Raw genomic sequence first — 23,758 nt, 5'->3', positions numbered from 1 at the left:
AATAAAGAAGAGGCAAATCATACCTTTGGCATTCATCTGGACTCAGGCAAGCAGCTGTCAGCAGAGTGACGGAGGACTGGGCGAGTCGACCAATATCCAAAGCCACCATGTTCAGAGAAGTCTGCAAATATATAAAACAAATAGCCTAATTATTACTGGAAGTATTGCTGACTGTGTTTGCTTTATTAGTGAATGCACAGGGATTTCCTTTATTAAGGCAGGCATAGGAAACAATCTCAGAAAAGTACTGTACTTTTAATTGTATATAAATCTACCACAGATTTTACTTCAAAAAGAGGCACAATAAATACTTTCAGCTGCTATTTCTCATCATAATAACGCACAATCTGGATGCAATTACTGCTTATTACCAAGTGGACAAAGTATTCATATTCTTTACCATCAAAGGTAAAGATGCGCCCATATACATATTTAGCTTCTTTCCTACAACTGTAACACTGCTAAACACCATGTGACAGTAATTATGTACAACCCTCATGTGCAATATTCCACTACCCAATTCCACATCCCATAACTCGGGACATACCTCACTGTGTACATTTTATAATATGTAAAATAACTCATGTAAAGTGCACTTTTTTACTGCTCAGCTTCACACAATTACAACCCTCAGGCATATACATTACACAGACAGATGCACAGCCTGTAAATAAATAACTCATGTTCAGTCCAACCATGCAATATTAAGTCCCAATCCTTTTTACTCTTTAATGCTTGTCAGTAAATATTGTATTTTATATTTATAATATTTATATTATGTATTTATGCAAAATGTTTAATTTATCTAAGCTTTTTTTCACCATCTTAGCAAGTATTACCTGATTTCGTTATGTTTGCTTAATGATAATAAAGTGTCTTGACTCTTCAATACAGTCTTGGCAGTAAAATGCATATTTAAAGTATCAAAAATATAATTTAATATTCTTCTGAAACCAGGAGACTCAAACAATAGCTGAAGGGTTAATTTAGCCACCACGTTCAGACAAATCTGGACATACTTAAATCGAATAGTCTTAATCATTTCAGTTAGTATTGTTTGTCCTGTTTTATTCAAATTGTCTTAATTAAGACAAAGAGAGATTGTGAATGAATTTAAAGTCTTGTAAGTTATCATTTTGAGATTATTGCTTCATTTAGTGCTCAATTATTAGAAGAACATTTTGTGTATTTTACCTCATTCTTCTGTATATCTGGCTAGTGGCAGTAAATAATCAATATAAAAGGGGACAATGTGTACAGTAAATACTTTTGCCTAACAATTCTTGTAATAATACTCATGATTACTTCAGAGCCATTACTTTTGTAAAAACTACTTAATTATAAGTAATAGTATTGATGGACTTTAAGCAAAAGTAGCATGTTTATGCTGTTTGGAGCTATTTTTATTATTTACTATAAATGATATAAATTTCTCCTCTAGGGAAAAACTACACTATTTGCCACTGATATGTTTCAGACAATTAATACAACAAATTAAAATACTCAGCTGTATACAAGGGGGTGGATTTAGCTGGCTCCTTTTAGCCACTTATTTGAATACCTTTTAATGACAGCAGAAATCAGCCTTTTTATCATCCCCTTGGGGAAAGTTTGGAGGACTTTTAGTCCAGGTTGATTTATTGTATCTGGCGACCGTTCAAATTTTTAAGGTTGGTCTATTAATGTTGTCAATGAAGATGTGCTTTATGGTTATACCTAGCTTTACTGCGGGTTATTTGGCTGCAGTTTCAAGACTGTTAGCTTCAACTGAAAAAAAAAAGACATTTTCTTCACAAGTTTGCCGTCTGACACTTAAGAAAAGAGACACTCGGATTGTTAAAACCCAATAAAACTTGCTACAAGTATTTGCCACGAAAAACATATGAACTGTCACCTGGCATCGTTTTTTAAGTAATCGTCTCCTTTTATTCTGTCGGAGCATCCGTGTTGTCGTTTCTCTATCTGAATGACTTCATTACCCATAACGCCTTGATACTCGAATTCAAGTCATGTGATTTAGCTTATGACTGGAAGCAGGTTTCGACAACAAACATCACTTTGCTGTCACGTAACAGCGGGTGTTTCTGAGATGAAACGAACCTTTAGCGGAGATTTAACGGATATTTTTAAAAACATTTGTTAAAGTATTATAGCTGTTACCTTTGGATATATCGCTAAATAATATCACAATGGCGGAAGTGGAGGAGCAGGTAAGCTCAAAATGCTAAAGCTAGCTAGCTAAATGTTTCTGTTTTAAACGCACTTACATCAAAAATGCATTCAAAGTGTGCCTGTGAGAGCTGTCTGCTGTGGTTTCATTTGATTTAGCTTCTCATCAAGCCATTCTCTGCTTGGAAAGCTAACATTTTAGGTGCTAATTTAGCTTTGCAGTTGTTTGGTATATATTTAATCTCTAAATAAATAGTCATGGCCTTTAAAACCAAGCTTTAACATTAATATATTTTTTTAAAGCAACCCAACATTTTTCTGCTTTTAGGTCAGACATCCAAGTGAGGAAAGCACAGATGAGTCTGAGGTAAGAATCAAAAATACCTCATCATTTTAGCTCATCTAAGATGAATTTATTTTAAGAAATCTTGATATATATTTAAAAAAAATAATAACTGGAAAAAATGGACTTGAATGTGTCATGCAGTTGCACCAGTATGTCAGTGTAGACATGCATCACCAATAATATACTGTCAGTGACAGAAGTGTTCATATTTCCGTCAGGTTTGGATGCTTTTTGAAATCTCTGCCTACTGAAGGGGCTGTAATACATAACATAGCCTTTATCAGCACAGCTTGATCCCTGAAGGATCTTTGTCAGGTTCTGAGAGGTGTCAAACACTCATGAATTACATATAGCTTTCCAGATCCATCAATATTATGACTGAACTCTGGCATGTTACAGTACACCTGTGCTTCGGAGGATCTCACATGGGCTGAATAAAATATAACATTACACATCACGCTGACAGGAAGGAGAATTTTTCTTCATCGGTAGCAGAGGATGGAATCATATATAAGATATATGCTGCATTTTGGACACCTGCACCTTTCTCAAGCTACTACTTTTTTCTCAAGAAAATAAACCAGACTTGTAAATAGTGGTCTGTCTGTGCACCATGTGTTCAGTAGTCATGGACAAACACTCACTGGACTGTGGGATTGCAAGTCTCCTCTGAGTGGCTGCTGCAAACAGGTGATTATTTGCTTACAATATTGCAATATACTGTAGCTGGCTGCTGTTGTTACCAGCTTGACAGCAGCCTCGCTAGATGAAGGCAGCGAGGGGCTGTTTGCTCTACACTCTACTAACAGAAGAGATGAGCAGGGTAACAATCTGTCTGAGCAGTGGCTCTGGAAAGTCAGAGGCATTCTCTTCATCAACGTCATGATTTGGTTAGATTAGTCTAATTTGTAATAACATAATACAATAATAAGCCTGATTTGTAAGTGCTTTTTAGTATGCTCAGCAGATCAAACCCTTAAAACGATAGATTTAAGCAACATATTAGTTGACTGATTGCACCAATTTCCCCCTCTTTCTGCCTCAAACAAACTAACATGGTTAGATTTAACAGCTACAGCGTTCCCCTTAAAAGCAGACAAATGGGCGAGTCTTGCTTGGACCTTGAACATTAAGCTAGATGATGACACGAGGAGTCTCATTTAGCTCAGCTGTCAGTAGATGGAGAATATGGCAAAAATGGTTACAAATCAAAAGAAACCCCAGCAGCTGAAAAACGAAAGGGTGAGTTCCATAAAAGCCTGTCAAAAAATGTACTTTTGTGGTCCCGAAAGCACATAAAAGGTAGAGAATGAAGGGTAATAAATGGAAGAAAAGACATCATGCATTGTATTTTTAGCAACTTGCTGGACCACTATAAGGCTCTAAGTGCTCTACATGATTCTGCCACTCCTTTAGAAGCAAATGAAATGGTTTAATGCATATTTTAGCTTAGTTTAGTTTTATTCAGTCATCACATATTGCACAGACAGTGTAAACAGCACACAATAAATCAGGATCTCTGCACCATGTAGTGACTGAACAGAATCAGGCAGAAGCAACGCTTCTGTAAGCCTAGACTGCGGTCTTTTAATTCCAGAAAGAATAAAATGGGAACAACATAATCGTTCACACCCTCAAGTGTCAATAATTGATGATGTCTTTGTGCTACTGTTGGAAAAGAAAAAGCAAATTAATTAAATTCATTTTAGCAATTTTCAATAATTTAACCTCAACACTAGAAGTTCATTTTGAGTACCAAAATCTAAAAGCTAATTTGTTAAACAGCATTATGGACACACTTTAATTTTATGGACAAAGGACCAAGCTGATGTCAGCTGGGAAAACAGTTTAAGCAAAGTTTTTATAGCATGTTATATGCTGGTTTCATAAACGTAGGTCTTTGGACACGACCCATGCAAATCAGGAGTTTGGTGGGAGTGCCACCAGCATGCGTGCTAGGATTGAAATTCATAAATGCAGTTAAGTTCAATATAGATGTTGATAATGACATCAAGACAGCCACTGTTAATATACTGCAGGTTGCAAGACCGACAGGAAATGATGATGTATGAATTTGACAAGTCTATTACTGAATTTGGGATCGTGGGCAGTATAAAGCTGCCACTGATGCTATGATCAGGATAAAGGTATGATCTCCAGTTATTTGAAAACAAGAACAGTCCTGCAAAAAAATGGACAAAGCAGAGTTAGGAAACATTGGTTTCAGAGCTGTAAAGAAATGGCTTTAATCCAAACCAAGTGGACTGAAACAAGCAAATATAATGATGGAAAAAAAAGATTACCAGACTTCTGATTTTGTTTGATATAGGCAGGAACCCATGCAAGCACTGAAACATAGAAGGTGTGCTTAACTAGGGTACATGATAATGTTAACTTTGTGTATTTTATCCTGTACATGCCCAGGTGTAGGGATGGGTACCGGTATCCGGTGCCATGATGGCACCGGTATCGGATAAAACCTAAACGATACCCATCCCTACCCAGGTGTGACATGTATAGCTCAATAGTTTGTGTCTAAATGCTACGTTTCTGAATGCCATAATTCATCGAAGATCATATTTTTAAATGTAAATTGATAGTTGATATATGACAGTTGTAAAACTGTTATTACTGTGTAACAGTGTGTCATAAGCACCTTGTCCTGAAACTGTTTGGTCAAAAATCTTCTTTTAGTGATATTCGTTCCCTTCTTAATCAACCGGAAAGAAACAAAACAAACAGCAAATGAGTGACTTTGGTTTGAATATTGTTTGCATTATTTTATAAACTGAATCATTCAGTGGATCAGTGTGAACCTAATAACCAGCCGTGTTAATAATGCATGTGGCTGTTTTCTGTAATAATGGACTGAATTTGTTTTGTTTTAAAGGTCAGTCCTCGCAATAAGAAATGTGAGGAAGTGAGCGATATGTTACGTAATCTTTTAATATACCCAGTTGATTACTGTTAATATCTTTTATTGTTGTTAACATGCAAAAAATGATAACGAAAAACCTGTAGCAGTGCGTCTTCTCTATCATAATTTATGATCAAGCACAATGCCTAGAAGCAGAAATACTCAGTGAGGTGGTTTGATAATCTTGGTGGAGAGCACTGTATATGGCCTGCTGTGTTGAGTTGACTTTAAAGGCTGCAGCATGTGATTAATATAATTTTTATATATACTATGTGTTGATCTTTCCCTTACTTTGCCACCTGTGTGTAAACTGTGTTTATGACACATGATGATTTGTTGTTTGTCTTAATAATACAGGGTACACGCCTTCGTTTCTCCAACTAGTGTGGTCCTCGCTGTGCAGTATATTTAAAGCTGAATGTTTCCCTTCATGCTCTATTTTAACAGCCAATACTAAAAGAAAATGGCAAAAATGGTTACAACATCAAGGCCAGCTGAGTAGTTGACAAAACAAAGAGCAACTTACAAGAGATGGCAAAAGTTTTAAAATGGGTAGTTTCTCTGTGGGGATGAAGTTTGCCTTTGTTGTTTGATACGCCTTTGAAACCCGTGACAAATGCCCTCGCATCAGAAATCTCACAACCAGAATACACAGGAAATAGCCTAGATATGGCGTTGTTGAGTGGGAAAGGATTGTTTTTGAAAATAACATTTTTTCCACGCTATTGTCCCCCACCTCCAACCCAGTAGCACATAATGGCAGACAATGTTTTGAGTTGATGCACCCTCTGGGCAGCCACAGACTGTGCAGCATTGGTTATAAACTGAATTATGAGTAATATTCAGGCTGTGACTGGCCGCAAATGTTGACTCAGGCTGGAGAGTGTAACACAGTATAATACCTTAAGTTTGCTTTATGAAAAGACTATAAATTCATGTATTTCACTGGGGATGAACAGTGTCATGAAAAGATGTTGCTTTTATTGTTTTATCAAGCATTTCATGCAAGGTGATGGAAATTTTGTCTTTGTGCATACATCCCTCTATATACATATGTTCATGTACACAGGCTTCAAAAATGGATTAATCACAGTTATTGGAGACTGAAAGCTGCAATAAATGCTGCTGAAAGGAATCCCAGTTATGTTTATACAGTAAATTTGTGCATTACCTGCATATTAGAAATGGATAAATAGCAGTGAATTAAATTAGATGGGTTAAAGCAAAACCGCCAAACATTTGGCAATTTTGTCTGCTTTTAGGTTCTCAAATGTGAGGATCTTATTCATCATTTCATCATTAAGTATAATGTAATTCAGTGATTGAAATAGCTGTTGTTATAGTGTTGTCATATTTCTAACTGTTTTCTCACTTTTGATGAACAGAATAATAATTCAAAGTAGAAAAACCTGATTGGTCTACAATAGAAATTTTGGCTGTTTGTGTCATTTTGTTGTTATTTATTCCTCCAATTGTACCAGGGGAAAATGAATAAAAGGAAATGCTCTTTATAATAAATAAAAAAACATCATTCAACTCTTTATCTCAGTGTCTTTTAAGGGTTAGGTTAATATAACCCTATTTGTTGATTTGCCATACTGTCAGCAAGGCTTGAAGTGGCATATAATGATAATAAGATGATTATATGATTATAGTGAGATAATGATGTGTGGGAAAGAATATCGGTGCATCTCTATTTTAAATGAATATTTTATTATTTTCAAATTGAATGAAGATGAATGTGTTTCCACGTAATCATCGTCTCATTCAGCTATTAGGAATTCATGCAAAAACTAATAATTTGCAGCAATTTGTTGATCGGCTGTTAGTACTTCATTATGATAAGTGTGATAAGTGATAAACTCCAATTCTAATCAGTTTAGAAAAACATTAAGCAGGGATGTCACAATACCAGAAATTGAGTAGTTCCAATACCAAATGTATTAAATGATTCTCAATGCCCACTTAAATACCGTGGTGAAAATAAAAACGAAATTATTATTTCATTTACTTAAACATAAACTGCTTTATAAAAAGTCATTTCAAGTTGTGTTGGCAGGTGACTTGCAGCCTATGTATATACACAGACTATGATATCTATATTATTTTATTTGTATCTTCTGAGAAGCACAGGTAAATTCACTGACCTTCAAGTGATTTTGCTTACATTAGTCATATCACTATAACCAAAACAAGTATTTAACCATTTTTGGTGCCCTCTTGATTGTTTTTGTAACAGTGACATTCACTGTTTCTCATAAAAACAAGCTCAATTTGTCTTCTAGAGTAATGATGTGTTTCTCCTTCTCTGTTATCTTAGTTCACACATCACTGCATTTGTTTTCTGTCAGAAAGGATAAAAATGGTGTAAAACGGTCTTTATGTCTGTTGGTATTGTGGTGCACATGTTTTTATACCCTTTTTTGTGCTTGCATAAAAAAAGATGCAAATCAGGGACTCGTGTGTAAAAATGTTCCTCCATAGAGCCCCTAGTGGTCAAAAACTAAATAAGGCACCTTTAAAGATGTAACGTTCGATAAATAGGGATTTTTGTCATATTTTGTAGCACGCGTTTCATAAAAATCTGATTTTAATATACAACATCAGGTTAGGTGGAGATTTTGCATATTTCTTTTCACTGCAGTGATGATTTGGGGGATTTTAGGAAACAGGAATAGCGGTTGGAAAATATTATTAAGAGACTGCTTTCTTCACCAGGAGGAGGACAGTGAGGAGGAGCCCAAGCTGAAGTATGAGAGGCTCTCCAACGGGATGACAGAAATTCTGCAGAACGATGCAGCCAGCTGTATGACCGTCCATGACAAGGTAGAGGTTATGATCCACCACCCGCAGGGGCATTTCCGTGTCAGGTTCACCCATCCCGCGCAGACATTTCACATTGTTTAGGTACACATTTGAGAGATGTCAGCTTCAAAGTTGGATTTCTTCCCTTCTGTTGAATCTGTAAAGGCAGACCCATTATTTTCTCACCTTCCCCTGCTTTTCCCTCTCAGGGAGGTGAATCAGAAGGCATCGGGCACCATTGTCTTCTCCTCTTTTTATTCCCACTCTTACATATTTTTTGCTCCTCGTCTCCCTTTGTTTTTTAAGAGGGCCACTCTCGGCGAGATGGTTAATCATCGTGGCACCAGCGGCACACTTGCACGCCTGAGCAGAGCAAAAGTCATACCCAGTTATGTCTCCTCACCTGATGTTTTATTAACCACTATTGATGTTCGTGTATTTGTTTGTACTTTGAGGATTCTGTTCCCCCTTTTTTTCTTCTTTTAACCTAAAAACAGCAACTGTGCCACAGAGAGAGAGACTGCTTTGCTGAAAATTTAAATTTGATCTGACTTGTCTTTCTTCTTGGGATTTCTATGCTTATGTACTTTTTGCCATCCAGCTACCTGTGTGGTCACACCACCACTACCCTCCCCCACCCTCCTCTTCTGTGGCAAACTCCCACAACCCTAAAAGCCACCGACAGCACATACTGCCTTATGTTGCCTCATATTTTAAGTGTCTGAATCGGAATTTCATTTGAACAATTCCATTCTGATAAATCCCTTTAAAAGTCGCTCCGCCTCACAAGGTTGAACCCTTTATTTATTTATTTTTGGTTATTTTATTTGGGGAGATTGCAGGGGCTCTGTCTGACATGCTCAGCTGTGCCTGTAAATATAAGCATTTCATTATAGACTGCACTGAAGCATGCTGGCCTCGCCGCACATCCACATGCTGGTCTAGAAGGGAGGGGGATTAGGAGGAGGGCATGGAGCAGGGGCTGGGGTGGAAGAACACACACTTAATCTAATGCCAAAGCCCCCGGTTTCTATAATTTTTTTGTCCCAGTGGACTCGTGTACACACTCGCACGCACACATACATATGCACACGTGCGCTTCTGCCGAAGCACAAGACACGGAAACCAGTTGCTGCTCAGTAGAAATAATAGCCTTGTGCTGGGCAGGGAGGTGATTGGGTTGCATGGGAAGAAGTCAGATGTACAGTGCATTTATTATGCTTAAGCATTTTAATTTGAGGGGGAAAAAAATGCCATTTCACACTGTCTGCTTTAATAAATAGGGCTTTTCCACCCCCTGCAATTTCACAGTTTTGCCTCCAAGCCCACCCAATCCCCACTTTGCCCATGCCACTGCAGATCCAGGAAATATTTTTTTTATCCTCTCCCACAGCCGTCATAAACACAAGATTTTTTTTTTCTCTGGAAAATCTGGAATTGATTTCAGGTGTCTTCTGGTTTAATTTACATTACATTTGTCTCCTTTCAGTTTCTCGCCTTAGGTACTCATTTTGGAAAGGTCTTCCTGTTGGACATCCAAGGAAATATTACTCAGAAGTTTGAGATTGTGAGTACATTAAAATGCTTTGGGTTACATTAACCAATTACTTGAATTTAAAACACTTTTTAGCCTTGTTAGCTCAGTGGACCTTTCATCCAGTGATGTCATCAGTTAGAAATCTGAATTTACTTTCTTGTGTAACTAAATACCTGTAAAATCAAAGTGATACTCATCTGCTGTACTTGGAATTCAATTCTACTTTTACTCCAAGACATATTAAACACATGAAATAAAGAAATGAGCCAAAAAACAAACATATTAAAATAAAGTTTAAAAAAAACCCCAAAACAAACATGTCAGAGGGCAAGAGCCATAGCCTGTATATTAAAGATGGGCAAAGTCACTTTGACGTCACCTTTTGGTTGGTGAAGTCTGATTTTTGAAACTTCAAACTGAGCATTTTGGCCATCGCCATTTTATACTTAATGTACAGTACTGCATTAAATTTACTGCCAGGCTACAGCATCACTTCATACCCTACACAGTAGCATACGAAATCCTGTTTTTGGTAATGAAAAAAAATTGTTTTGCCAGGCTGAGCCAAGTCAACATTTCAGGTTATTATCTCAATTTTAAGCTTATTTCATCAGAAATTTGAATTAGTTAATTGAAAAAAAAACCCCAGTTGTGACAATAATACAAAGCTTTGACTTCTGCATGGAAAAAAAGTTTTTTGATTAGTGGAAACAAGATTGCATATAGCTTAACCTGCACATTCTCAGAAATCTGACTACAAGTTGCAGTGATGCAAACCTCAGCATTTGTAATTAGTCTGTTTGGTACTAATATCTAGTATAAACACAGTATTTTGATTAGCACAAGGATACCTGTGGGAAACAAAATTTAGTAGGTTGTTGTTGTGTCTAGCTTGCTCATTATGCTAATAAAATAGCTACTTTCCTGCCAGTGTAGACAGTTGTTTTATTACGAGCTCTGAGAGTATGTGTTTAGACTGAAGTCTTCATTCCTCCATGCATTTCCTAACCTGTTGGAGCTCCAACATTTTAGTAGCTGCTGTTTAAGATGTATTAGCTCCAACATGCTCAGTTCAGTTTCAGCCCTGAGTCATGCACACCAGCACACATCAATATGTAAGAGACATCACCATTAGTAATTCAAAGCAGCACTATAAATTTTCCTTTAGCTTTTTAAAACATGAAAGAAACATGGATATTCCAGAGCAATCGAGTACCCTGCACACTTGTTAATAACAAAATAAGCACGTCATGCTTTGTTATCATTCTTGACTCTAAAAGGAGCCAGAGTTTACCAAAGAACATCATTAGCTAATAAATAAATGGTAAATGGCCTGTATTTGTATAGTGCTTTACTAGTCCCTAAGGACCCCAAAGCGCTTTACACAACCAGTCATCCACCCACTCACACACACATTCACACACTGGTGATGGCAAGCTACACAAATAAGATAGGAAACTGACAAATTAGACCACAAACTCATCAAGAAAGTGTTTACTGAGGTCACAGCTCGAGGAAGCTGACGACTGGATAACATAGATTTTTGCAACCCCATTTTTAGCCATTGTTTTTAGTTCTGCTGTCTTCAGAAACTGTATTTTGTTATATGAATGACGCAGAAAGCTTTAGTAGTGAGACAGACAGTGCTGTGGTCAAGACTGATACTGCTGTTAAATCATTAAAGGTCTAAGTGGAGTATGTATGGAATCATAATAAAGGTAAACACTGAGTCGAAAACCACAACTGGCTGATCAGATACCCAAAGAGGTTTTTGGGGTTTTTTTTTTCATTGTAAAAATGCAATTCTCCTCCTGGCTGATGAAACTTTTATATTCCTGAAAAAAATACCTAACAGTCAACAGTGTTAACTCGGGCCCTGCAGACAAAATAATACAGTTTAGATCCCATGTGGAAGCAAAAGGAGATATTTTGAGATTTCGCGTAGTACCCTGAAGGAAGATTTCACACCCAGAAATGAGCTTGCCTCTCTCTAATTTACTCCTACTATTTTACTACATTACTTCCACTGATCTGGAGGGAATGAACTCTGAACAATAATTTAATTTACAAGTCAAAAAAACAAAAACAAAAACAAAAACTCAGTAATCAGGGCTGATTTGGTAGGCAGGGAGGAGTGGGTTTACATTACTGTACCTGCACTCGTGTTTCCAAATGTCGTGCGCCTGCTGAGCATGTTGATTCAAGTGCTACTTACCAGAGAAACTTACTGCCAGTTTTTAAAAAAATCATAACCCGAAACAGGGAGGTTGTTTCACAGAACAGGAGAGACACAGCTGTGCTCTAGCTGTTGGATTTAATATGATTACCAAATAGCTGAAGCAACTGCTTTGGAAAAATTGGAAATCTATGATAAGCAAAACAACTTCTTTCCTCTTCAAGTCTACACCGAGGCACCGTCCTCACTTTAGGGACGTTTTTAAAGTAACATTTGCTGTAATTTATGCCATTTAGTTGATCCTTTTATCTTAAGAGCCCTAAATTTAAAAGCATCCGCAGCAGAGGGACCCCTAACATTTTCAGTATTAATGCACTCTCTATGCATTGACACATATGGGACCATGCATCCATTGCCTTTTTTTCTTTTTCCTGGCATTTCACTTAGTTGGGGTAAAATGTCAGCTAGCAACATTTGGCTATCCACTATGATACTCGCCCACCTCTTTAAAAAAACGATGCCGTGATATTGTGTCTCCGCAGAGTTCAGTGAAGATCAACCAGATCAGTCTGGATGAAAGTGGAGAGCATGTGGGCATCTGCTCCGAGGATGGGAAGGTGAGATCTCTCCACTCATCACCGCTGGCTAGTGATCTCTGGGCCTGCAGCAAAAAATGAAATCACCAATCAGTGCTTCTCATCTTTCATAATTCATCCTCTGATTCATATAAACTTGCCTTATCAGCCTGAAACTTTATCATAATGATTTGGAACTAGCAGTGAATTTTTAGACGGCACTTCCTCCGCACTCGGTGCATTAACCTGGAGTTTTATCTTCTCCATATCTACACATAAGCCCCATGTTTTTTTCATGATGCGGGAATTTATAAAAAGCTTGTAACAATTTTGAAGAGTAGGGAGGGGTGGGAGGGAAGGATTGCACTCAGATCCGTTGAGCTGTCAGTCAGCCATCAGCCCATCTATGGATACCCTCTCCATGTTCTCCACCTTGCTGTTATCTTGTCTCTTCTCATCATTACCACCATCCTTCATGGATTTTGCAGTCAAGATATGCTTTCTGATATCGCCCTCCCCCTGCTTCCAGCACTCTGGTGGCAAAAACAAGATCTTGTCGCGCAAAAAAAGTGGAGCAGACAATTAAAATCAATGCTATAGCAATTGTTTGCCCTCACCAATTCAGCTGGCTGATAATCCTTTGAAATCTAACTTAATCCTTAACCACTGCTGCGGTTCAAGAGATGAGATAGCGTCAGAGTTTTATATTATTTCCCCATCTTTTTTTGGTGGTGGTGGGGGAGCTTCAGGTAGAGGAAAAGTGGGCGTCATGTACTCTAATGGTACATTAAAGGCTACTGTAGCCAACTGAGGCTGTGGTCAGTCCACGATTAGGATTTCTGCTGTAAACCCTGCAGGGTTCGAAGAATCAACTGGCCCCACTAATTGGTGACCCAGCGGAGAAGTAGGGAGCCAATCAAAAGTCTTTTCTGACCACACTTCCCCCCGCTGGCCTCAGATAGTTGCAGAGGCAGCAATTAAAGGAGAAATTTTGAGTTATTCACCTTTGCTTGCTGTTCTGCTGCACCGTCTCTGTTCCAGGTTCAAGTATTCGGCCTCTACACAAGAGAGGGCTTCCACGAGAACTTTGACTGTCCCATCAAAGTAAGTTTTTCTGCAGACTTGCAGTGTTATAGGATGGAAAAGAGAATGAATAGATTTCGCTTTTCTAAACTGTTAAACGTTCTTCACAGGTGGTCGCATTACACCCTCAGTTCACCAGATCCAACTATAAGCAGTTTGTCACCGGGGGCAACAAGGTAGGTTTGAGTAGTACTTTTTACTCGTGCGCTTGTTACACCCAGTTTTGTTTTTTTTTTGGTTTTTACCGCCATTTTCAAGACATTTCCCGCCGCAATAATGCGTCCTGATTGTGTCCGGGTGAAACCGAATCCTGCACACCGTCTCGCTTTGGCTCGGCTGAGAGCGACGCGCAGGCCTTTGTCTGGTGTGAAAGGCTCTTACTTTTCTGTCTTTTCGCTGGAGTGCTCTCGGGAGAGCTGCCCATTTTCACAAAGTGCTGTTCGCTCAACAGTGTTTGAAAGGCAATGCTTCACAAGCACAGCAAATAGATGTCATTATCAAGAGGGTACATAGTCTTAGGATTTCCGGGTGCATACGGTGATCTCTCTCTGGAAGTTGCCTCCGCTGGGTATGTCATCGCGGAAGGTGAAAAGCATATTAGACATTAGATTTGTCATTTTCTGTTTTTTTCTTCATCTTTGAGGTAAAAACAGCTACCTACTAGCGCTCGCCTATTACACTACTACAAGCTGCACCGATGTGGCGCCATTACACAAACCACCTATAAATAAAGTGTGCTGACATTTATACAACAGGGGAGAGGAAAAACTTTTACCACAAAACTCCATTGTTAGTGTTACTTTGCTATTTTCTTTCAATTGGCACTGATTTCTCTCAGTTCCAAGTTGTGAAGGCCTCCACAAGTTGCCTGTGATGAAAATCAATACCCCTCAACGGGAGCCACATCCTGTCAAAGGAAATTCAATTTTGTTTCCCCAGTTCTTTTGTCATATCATCTTTTTGTCGAGCAAACTGTTTATTAACATAGGCCAAATGTTGAATTAAAGAGCCTATACAAATTTCTCCCGGCTGCCTTGGTAATAATATGCACTTTTGGGGGGCTTTTTGTATCACTTTATATAGTGAGAACCGCAACAATGCAGGGAATGTGAACGACTTTGTCCTCCACAGAAGGTGCGGTGCAAGGCCTGAAAACTTAACTTAAGCTTTAATTCATAAAATAGCTCTCAGGGCCATCAATGCCACATTGCATTGTGGTTAAAAACACACAAGCCACGCACATCACTCAAAGCTCTCTCGGAGCTTTCACAGCTTTTTCGAGACGGCACAAGAGTAAAGATGGTGCACGCAAAAAGTAATGAACTTATTCGTGTATCTTACATTGTTATCCACGGCACCTTATGTTAATGCCGTGTATCCATGTTATGATGAGAAGGATGTATTAAATCAAAACTGTAATGCCTCATATTTTCAACACCATCTTCACAAATGATCTCGGCCATGTGGATGTTTAATGTTTTCGTCCACCAGTGGAGCTGGTGAAGCTTCTCCGTCAGGTTGACTCACGTTGAGCCATCCATCTTTATTTTCTTTGTGCTTAAATGCTCCAAAGTGGGATTAAGTCTGCGCATGTGGAGGAAAATAGGGCTTTACTTCATGATTTTATCAGACATAGCTTCCTAACTGCTTGTTCCAGTATAATACACTGTTCATCTACTGCCCTCTGTAGGCTGGGGTGTAATATTGCACCCTTGAATTAAATGTCCTTACTTTTTTTCCCCCTTCAAGCTCCTTCTGTATGAGAGAAACTGGCTGAATCGCTGGAAGACTTCAGTTCTACATGAGGGCGAGGGAACAATCACTAATATCAAATGGAGAGCTAACCTGATTGCATGGGCCAACAATGTGGTGAGATCTCTGCGACAGTTAAGCAAACCCCGATCCTTCTGTATGCACAGCTTCATATGTAAAAATGCTGCTTGTTTACCTTCAGGGAGTAAAAATATATGACATCAGCACAAAGCAGAGGATCACCAATGTGTTGAGGGATAATGTGAGTTTGAGGCCCGACATGTACCCGTGCAGCCTGTGCTGGAAGGACAACACCACTCTCATTGTCGGCTGGGGTTCTTCCATTAAGGTTTGCTTTGTTTCCTGCTCGTGTTAATATTAATCACAGGCGCCGGCTGTGGCGTGCGTTCAGTCTAATCTTCTTATTTCTCTTCAGATTTGTGTTGTGAAAGAGCGAAATCCAACTGAAATGAGAGACCTGCCCAGCCGCTATGTGGAAATAGGTACAGAGCACCCCATTTCGTCTTCCACATATGAGACCACTGAAAAATGTGCACACTCTGAGTAACAGAGTTAATGAAATCTGTGCACTGAGTAATTCAGGGAATGTGAATGACGTTGTTTCCCAAGGCCTGAAAACTCAAATTGCAGTTCTAGCTCCTCTGGCAAGACAAAGGCTCACACTGCAAAAACTTTTTGGGAGTGGCTTGGTTTTAAAGCTTGGGGCTGATCGGGGCACAAAGTATAGATGTAAATATGATATTATGGGAAATTTCTACCACGTCAACTGCAGAAGAAGGCAGTGCTGCAAGAAGCTTTAGATAAATTTAAATGGCGCTCAGGTTCAGTCTGTGCATACTGTTAAGATGGAAAAACAATTAAATGAAATAAATGCATTTCATCTCCTTTTTCTGCTTTCTAAAGTCTTTAACTGAGAAACAAAAAAGTTTAATAGTTGCTTACTTTAGTAGTTGTAAAGCTAAAGGCTGCGTTATGCATGTATCCTTTTAAGTTCAATCGATGTATGAAAACAGAAGGACACTTACGTATAACTACACAATAATGTGAGGCATTAAAGGGAAGAAATATTTCACCTTGTTCTCACTCACTTTCTTTAAATGTGGATTATTGATATTTTGTTTCTTTTAGTTTCTGCTTTTGAGACCGAATTTTTCATCTGTGGGCTGGCACCGCTGGCAGATCAGCTGGTCACCCTGTTCTTTGTGAAGGAAAACTCTGATCAAATGGTAACAATATTTTTTCTTTTAACATACAAGAAAGTCAGTAAGTTGCTAGGCATTTTTTGTGCATCTTTGCATCTGTCTATAATGACACTGGATTGTAAATTCAACAGTCAAGATGGAAGTGCATACTTTAAGCTTTAAATCAGTGGGTTTTCCAGAAAGGTTGTATTACTGTTTTATTCATAGTACCTAATTTTCAGAGTGACAGCGAGTTTCATTGCCAGGTGAGGCCTGTACCCCTCGTCACTCCATGAGAAATTAAGCAGATAAAAGATCTGTAGTTGATTCCAAGCGTTGAACTTTTATGTGTTATCTTTTTAGTGGAATTCTCAATATGAAGTCCAAAGATGTGCCAAAGTGGTCATCATTAGGCTAAAAAGCAAAAACCTTAGGAATAACTAAATTCAATCTGGTTCATTCTTAAAAAGAAGGACTCCACTGTCCGGCTGAGCAGCACCAAAAGGCTGAGAGACCAAAGAAGACGTTGATGATAAGTTATTTCTATGGTTATGAAAAAGAACTTTGCGACATGTAACCATGTCAGAAACACTCTCAAGGCAATAGATGTGTCGTTGTCATGGTCTACCATCAAGAGATACCTTCATGAATGTAAATATAGTGCGTTTACAACAAGGTGCAAACCACTGGTTACACTCAAGAAGAAGGCCAGATTAGACTTTTTGGAAAATATCTAAAAGAGTCATGAAAAAGAAATGGAGGTATGAAATCAAGATTAACTTTTACCAGAATGATGGGAAGAGAAACAACTCATGATCTGAAGCATACCAGATCATCTGTCCAACACGGTGGAGGCGGTGTTATGGCATAGGCATGTATGACTGCCAGTGGAACCAGGGCACTAGTGTTTATTGATGATGTGACTGCTGATAGAAGTAGCAGGATGAATTGTGAGGTGTACAGGACAACACTGTATACTCAGATTCATTCAAATGCTGCAAAACTGATTGGAGAGAACTTCATATTGCAAATGGACAGCGGTCCAAAGTAAACTGCAAAAGTAACCCTGCTTTTTTTTTTAGTCTTTGACTACAAAGGATTTTTACCCAGGTGTTAAAAACAATCCAAATTTTTTTAAATTCTAATTTTTGTTTTGCAATTACTGTTGATTGTATAAGAATAGCTGTAATTTCTAAACAATTAATGCAAAAGTTTTTGTTAAACCCTTAAATTAAAGCTAAAAGTCTGCAAAAGTGTGCACAACAAATGTGTAGTTGTTCAAAAACCTAAGTCAGATATAAAATCATTACATATGTTTGCAGGATGAGGAGTTATGTGCGCGGCCTCGCCTCGACATCATCCAGCCTCTCCCCGAGAGCTGTGAGGAGATCTCTTCAGACGCGCTGACGGTGCGCAACTTCCAGGACAATGAGTGCAGAGACTACCGCCTCGGTGAGACTATAAAATCTGCTCCCAGAGAAATGTCACGCTGCCTTTTACTGCAGCCTGATTTCATTATGCATCGATTATCAAATGTCAGCTGTAATGTGGGAGTACGCAGAGGAATAAATGTATTTTCATCAACAGAGCATTCAGAGGGAGAGTCACTCTTCTATATCATCAGTCCCAAAGACATCGTTGTGGCAAAGGAGCGAGACCAGGACGACCATATCGATTGGCTGGTCCAAAAGAAGAAATACGAGGTTTGTGTTGTTGAATTTCATGAGGGTTGCTAAAGGTTAACGGCTGCAAGGTCAGAGTTTGATTTTGTGTCCTGTTACTGCGCTTTTAACCATGACATCAGGAGGCGCTGATGGCCGCGGAGATTAGCTTCAAAAACATTAAGAGGCACGACGTTCAGAAGATTGGAATGGAATACATCGACCACTTGGTGAACACGAGAGACTATGACAGCGCTGCGAGGTAAGTCCTGCATGTTTGCAGATGAGCAGTGTTGGCATGAGATATGTAAAGAACAAGATAATGTTTTTAAGAGCTCAACCAAAGAAAGTGCTTAAGTCCCTCAGTGACTAATATATTGCTCTAAAATTTGGAGGTGATCCCATAGAACATAAAGCTTTTTCCTAATTTGTGTGACCCTGACCTTTGACTTAGAGCTTGAAGTATTACAAACTAAAATGGTGTATCTTTATTCATATAATTGGACCACTTATGCTTTCTCTTCAAAAGACCAAATGTAAAAAGCAGAATCTTCTTTTTATCATATAAATGATTCAAGTGTTTTGTTTTGTTTTTAATTTAAATGTATTTATTTATTTACTTTTATTCAGAAAGTGTCAAAAGGTCCTGGGGAAAAACATGGAACTGTGGGAGAATGAAGTGTACAGGTTCAAGACCATTGGACAGCTCAAGGTAGGTTTTAACGGCTGTGCTTCGAAGGCATCACTAAAGTGGTTATAACGTTGCAATGAAGTGCGACGCTTGCCCTGTGGAAAGTTGTGTCTCTTATGCTGTATGTGGTGCCACTTCTGTCATGTTTCAGGCCATCAGTCAGTATTTGCCAAGAGGAGATCTGCGTCTCAGACCGGCCATTTATGAAATGATCCTTCATGAATTCCTGAAAACTGACTATGAGGTAGGTTACACCCCCACCCGTCTGCAGTCTTGGCATGATGAATGTACGACGGCTGATAGTGTGTGCTGCTTTTTTCTGTAAAGGGTTTTGCCACCCTGATCCGGGAATGGCCGGGAGATCTTTATAATAACATGGCCATCGTTCAGGCTGTCACTGATCACCTGAAGAGGGATCCCACCAACAGCACGCTGCTCACCACGTTGGCTGAGTTGTGAGTGGTCTTTACTTGAATATTACTTGAATATTGAATATTGAATATTACGGCACGGAGGCCATGTTTTTAGGAGCGATTCCATGCGTGTCATTCAGTCTGTAAACACAATGAATTCTCATAAAACTTTGTAAGGGTGTAGACTGCGGTAATGTCAACAATCCATTAATATAACTTAGAAACTGCTATGGTTACACCTGTGCTGTGTTTTCTCAACATATACAAAGTACCATATGAAGATTTGACATGACATGATATTTTAAATCTTAAAAATATCTTTAAAACATCACTTTTGACCTCTGACCTGTTCTTCAAGGTTGATCTGAAGGTCAAAGTAATCATAAGGCTATACAGAGCTATTTAAAACTATATTCTATATTTCTTACTGTTTGTATTAATAACATAGTATATAGAATGATGTACGGGGATTGTAAATATCACCTTGCTTTGGACCTCTGACCTCTTCTTCAAGGTCAAATAAGGTGAAATTTAAAAAAATGTCTTTCATCTTTAACACTTTGCTTAAATTTCGACTGCCTTTGTTTATATTGGCAACATTTAGGAAATGATACTGGTATATGGGGATTTTAAATATCATGTTAAATTTGTTGTGAGTTGCTGGTGTTCGATGCTGTTTCAGATACACCTACGACCAGCGATACGACAGAGCCTTAGAAATCTACCTGAGACTGAGGCACAAAGATGTTTACCAGCTGATCCACAAACACAACCTTTTCTCTTCCATCGAGGACAAGATCGTACTCCTCATGGACTTTGACAAAGAGGTAAAAAGTCATCACCGACTGATTTCCCCTTCATTTGTTACTTATAGATGTTGTTCTTATACGTTTAAACCATTTAAACTGTATGACTTCATGTTGTCAGAAAGCTGTTGACATGCTTCTCGATAATGAAGACAAGATATCAGTAAGTACCCCTGAATTCTTTGAATCTTCTTTATCTTCCTGATTTAAACAAATGATTCTGAGTGACGGATTTTTGACTCCAACAGATAGACAAGGTGGTGGAAGAACTAGCAGACAGGCCTGAACTTCTGCATGTGGTGAGTTATATTTGAGCACCTTAGGTTACTGAATTCAAAACAGATGTTATAATGCAGGGAGTTTGACCAGCGTTTTGCCCACAGTACCTCCACAAACTGTTCAAACGGGACCACCACAAAGGCCAGAAGTACCACGAGAGACAGATAGGCCTGTATGCCGAATACGACCGGCCAAATCTGCTACCTTTCCTGAGAGATAGCACCCACTGCCCTCTTGAAAAGGTACATGTCATCCAATCATAAATTCACATCTTTAGAAGTGAAGTTGGGTAACATAAGTCATTTTGTTGGCCTCCTTAGGCTCTTGAGATTTGCCAGCAGAGAAACTTTGTGGAGGAGACAGTTTTCCTGCTCAGTAAGTGTTGATTAAGGATTAAGATTCGTACTCTCATTTGAAAAGATAAGGAAGAACCTAATCAGACATGTTTCTCTCAGGCAGGATGGGAAACTGTAGACGAGCCTTGCAGATGATCATGGAGGAGCTGGCAGATGTTGACAAAGCCATAGAGTTTGCTAAAGACCAGGATGACGCAGAGCTGTGGGATGATCTCATCTCTTACTCTATTGACAAACCACGTATGTCACCAAATCTCCTATCGAGTCAGTCATGGTAAACCTGTGCATCAATAAATCTGAACTTCAGTTATCTCTTGCTTTTTACTTTATTTACTCCAGCATTCATCACCGGTCTCCTCAATAATATCGGCACTCATGTTGATCCTATTCTGCTCATCCGACGTATAAAGGAAGGCATGGAGATCCCAAACCTCAGAGATTCCCTCGTGAAAATCCTTCATGACTACAATCTACAGGTCAGACATGCGTCCCGGAGATTAGCTTGAAATTTTTTCCACACCCTTCAGCCCATTTCAAATTTACTGGGCCGTTCATAAGATAAAGGACATACGCTTTAATAGCTTAAGAAATAAGTGAAGGAAATTTCAACAGTTCTTCTGTTTGTCCACATTTTGTCAGTCTGCTTTCTCAAAGAAATACATTGCCACAACTCCTTGGCTTAACCATCTTACTTTGGTGTGGTATGGAAAGCTGAAAGTAGTTCTGAAAAGAGTGCAATCTATTCTTGACAACTCGCATCACAATGCTTCTTGGTGCAAACTACAGTATGTCCTCCTCACTGCAACTTTAAACTCTGCAAAAGCCAATCACTAGTCCGGATTAGACGCCTTGGTAGGGCAATCGTGATTTAAGATCCTATCGATCATTTAAAGCTTAAAAGACAGTTCTTTTCAATAATATAGTTGGTTCTAAGTTCAAGGGACATATACAGAGTATAAAGAGATATAAAACCAGAGAGACATTTTAAATATGTTTGAGTTAAGGTGCAGGTGTAGTTATTGGAGGTTTTAATAAACTGTCTGACTGCAGTCCTGTGAATAAGTACAGCCTGTAGAACCACCTTTAACATCAATAAGTTGAAGTAATTGTTTTCTGTTTAACTTTACCAGTCTCTCACATCACCCACTCTTCTTTACAGCGCTGTTCAGTTCATTAAAGTTTGTGGGCATTTGTTTATGCAGAGCTCTTTTAGGGACTCACTGCAGCATTTCAGTCAGCTTGAGGACTGGGCTTTGAGTGGGCCAATGCAACACCTTGATCCTCTTCTTTTTCAGCCATTCTCTTGTAGATTTGCTGCTGTGCTTGGGTTCATTGTCGTGTTGCATGACCCAGTTTCAGTTGAGCTTCAGCTGTCAGACAGTTGGCCTCACATTTGACTCTGGAATACTTTGGTTTACAAATTAGTCCGTGGTCAAACAATGACTGCAAGGTGCCCATGTGGCGTGCCCATTTAACACGCTAACAGAGGCCCGTAGAGTCTAAGATGTAGATATTGGGTTTTTTGCTATTTCTATGTGCTCTGTGGAGCGCATTTGCTGGGACATCCAGTCCTGGGGAGATTAGCAGCTGTGATGAATGTTTTCCACTCACAGTAGAATGATGAATCTCAAATCTTTTGGAAATTGGTTTATAAACCTTCCAACACTGATTGTTGATGTCTTTCCTCCTTGGCATTAACTTACATTAAGCATTAACACACCTGAATGCTCCAGACCGGCAAACTGCTCAAACTTCTGCTTCTATAGATATGCTCACACTCACTGATGATCAGTTAATCAAGTGAGTTTGATTAGCAGCACCGGGCTGCTCTCTCATCTTCTTAATTCAGTAAAGATGTATGTTCTTTTTCATACGACTATACTGTTGGAATTTAATTTGACCTCATTGGAGGGTGGTTTTAAATTGCTCAATTCATCGATTTCTGTACCTCTTATCCTGTTTGTTGACAGCTCGTTTGATTTCTTGTTTCTAAGATTCTTTTAAGGGAAGGCTGCAAAAAGATCCTGGTGGCCGACTCCCTCTCCCTGCTCCAGAAGATGCATCGAACACAGATGAGAGGCGTCAGGGTTGATGGTGGGTGCGCTTGGGTGTTCGTGCAGCTCCTTTTGAGATTAGCTATATTAAACTGGACTCTTAAGAATGTTGCTGGTTTTCTTTTCAGAGGAGAACATTTGTGAGTCATGTCATGCTACAATTTTACCCTCAGGTGAGTCATGTAATGTAGGTGTATTCATCTGTTTTTAATGTTGTATTGCATTTGAAAACTCTTCTTTGCCAATTTTTGCAACGTGTGTTTCAGACATGGCCAAAACCTTCAACGTGGTGGTGTTCCACTGCAGGCACATGTTTCATAAGGAGTGTTTGCCATCTTCAGGAACAGTAAGTGACATCTCTCTATGCTGTATCACTCTTTACACATTGGTGCTGGGGTATTTTATCTGAGAAGCTCAAATATAACTTCCTGTAACTTTTCGCTCTTTCCTGTCTCAGATTCCCGGGTTGCAGTTTTGTAACATCTGCAGTGCGAAGAGACGAGGGCCGGGAAGCGGAATACTTGAGATGAAAAAGTAATGAACGGTGTACTTAGAGTCTTATTACTGAACTCTCATGTCAACTCAGCGCATTGGTCAATAAATATTACTTCCCTTCAGTCACTCTACTCTAAACTTGCAAAAATCATAAATATTTATGTTTGACTGTCTCTGTACATTTACGTCTAATGACTGCTTGCTTCTGATGTGTGTGTGATAACCTGTATGAAAATTTAAATGGAATTAAAGCAGTTTGTGGTTTGTGTCTGATAATTATACACATCTTTGTTAAAATCCACTTCAAGCTAATTGGGTAGAAATGTATTCAAAGGTAGAAGATGGCTGCCACTCCCCGAGCCTGATTCTGCAGGAGGTTTCTTCCTATTAAAAGGGAGTTTTTATTTCCCACTGTCACCAAGTGCTTGCTGAAAGGCCTTG

At 38.9% G+C, this 23,758-nt stretch overlaps 1 protein-coding gene across 2 annotated transcripts; it reads left to right on the top strand.

Moving 5' to 3' along the window:
• The first annotated feature begins 1,991 nt into the window (after positions 1-1,991).
• On the top strand, positions 1,992-23,593 carry vps41 (VPS41 subunit of HOPS complex). Of its 2 annotated transcripts, XM_084939554.1 has the most exons (28): positions 1,992-2,210; positions 2,498-2,536; positions 8,151-8,258; positions 9,727-9,804; positions 12,493-12,567; positions 13,567-13,629; positions 13,719-13,784; positions 15,358-15,477; positions 15,563-15,709; positions 15,797-15,863; positions 16,510-16,607; positions 17,885-18,014; positions 18,150-18,265; positions 18,367-18,485; positions 18,854-18,935; positions 19,066-19,158; positions 19,242-19,369; positions 20,010-20,154; positions 20,255-20,296; positions 20,382-20,432; positions 20,517-20,654; positions 20,733-20,787; positions 20,868-21,008; positions 21,108-21,244; positions 22,763-22,862; positions 22,951-22,995; positions 23,089-23,168; positions 23,280-23,593. In XM_084939554.1, exons 1-28 carry the CDS (start codon positions 2,190-2,192, stop codon positions 23,358-23,360), a joined length of 2,565 nt encoding a protein of 854 aa, XP_084795680.1. In that variant the 5' UTR covers positions 1,992-2,189; the 3' UTR covers positions 23,361-23,593. The 2 variants fall into 2 exon arrangements, with proteins under 2 accessions (XP_084795680.1, XP_084795681.1); XM_084939555.1 differs by lacking the exon at positions 2,498-2,536.
• The last annotated feature ends 165 nt before the right edge of the window (positions 23,594-23,758 follow it).

The sequence above is a fragment of the Perissodus microlepis genome, chromosome 9, assembly GCF_051167445.1.
Source record: "Perissodus microlepis isolate ML-2025 ecotype Zambia chromosome 9, ASM5116744v1, whole genome shotgun sequence".
NCBI classification, from domain to species: domain Eukaryota; kingdom Metazoa; phylum Chordata; class Actinopteri; order Cichliformes; family Cichlidae; genus Perissodus; species Perissodus microlepis.
The sequence above is the reverse complement of the archived record's forward strand: the minus strand, read 5'-3'. Positions and strand labels throughout refer to the sequence as shown.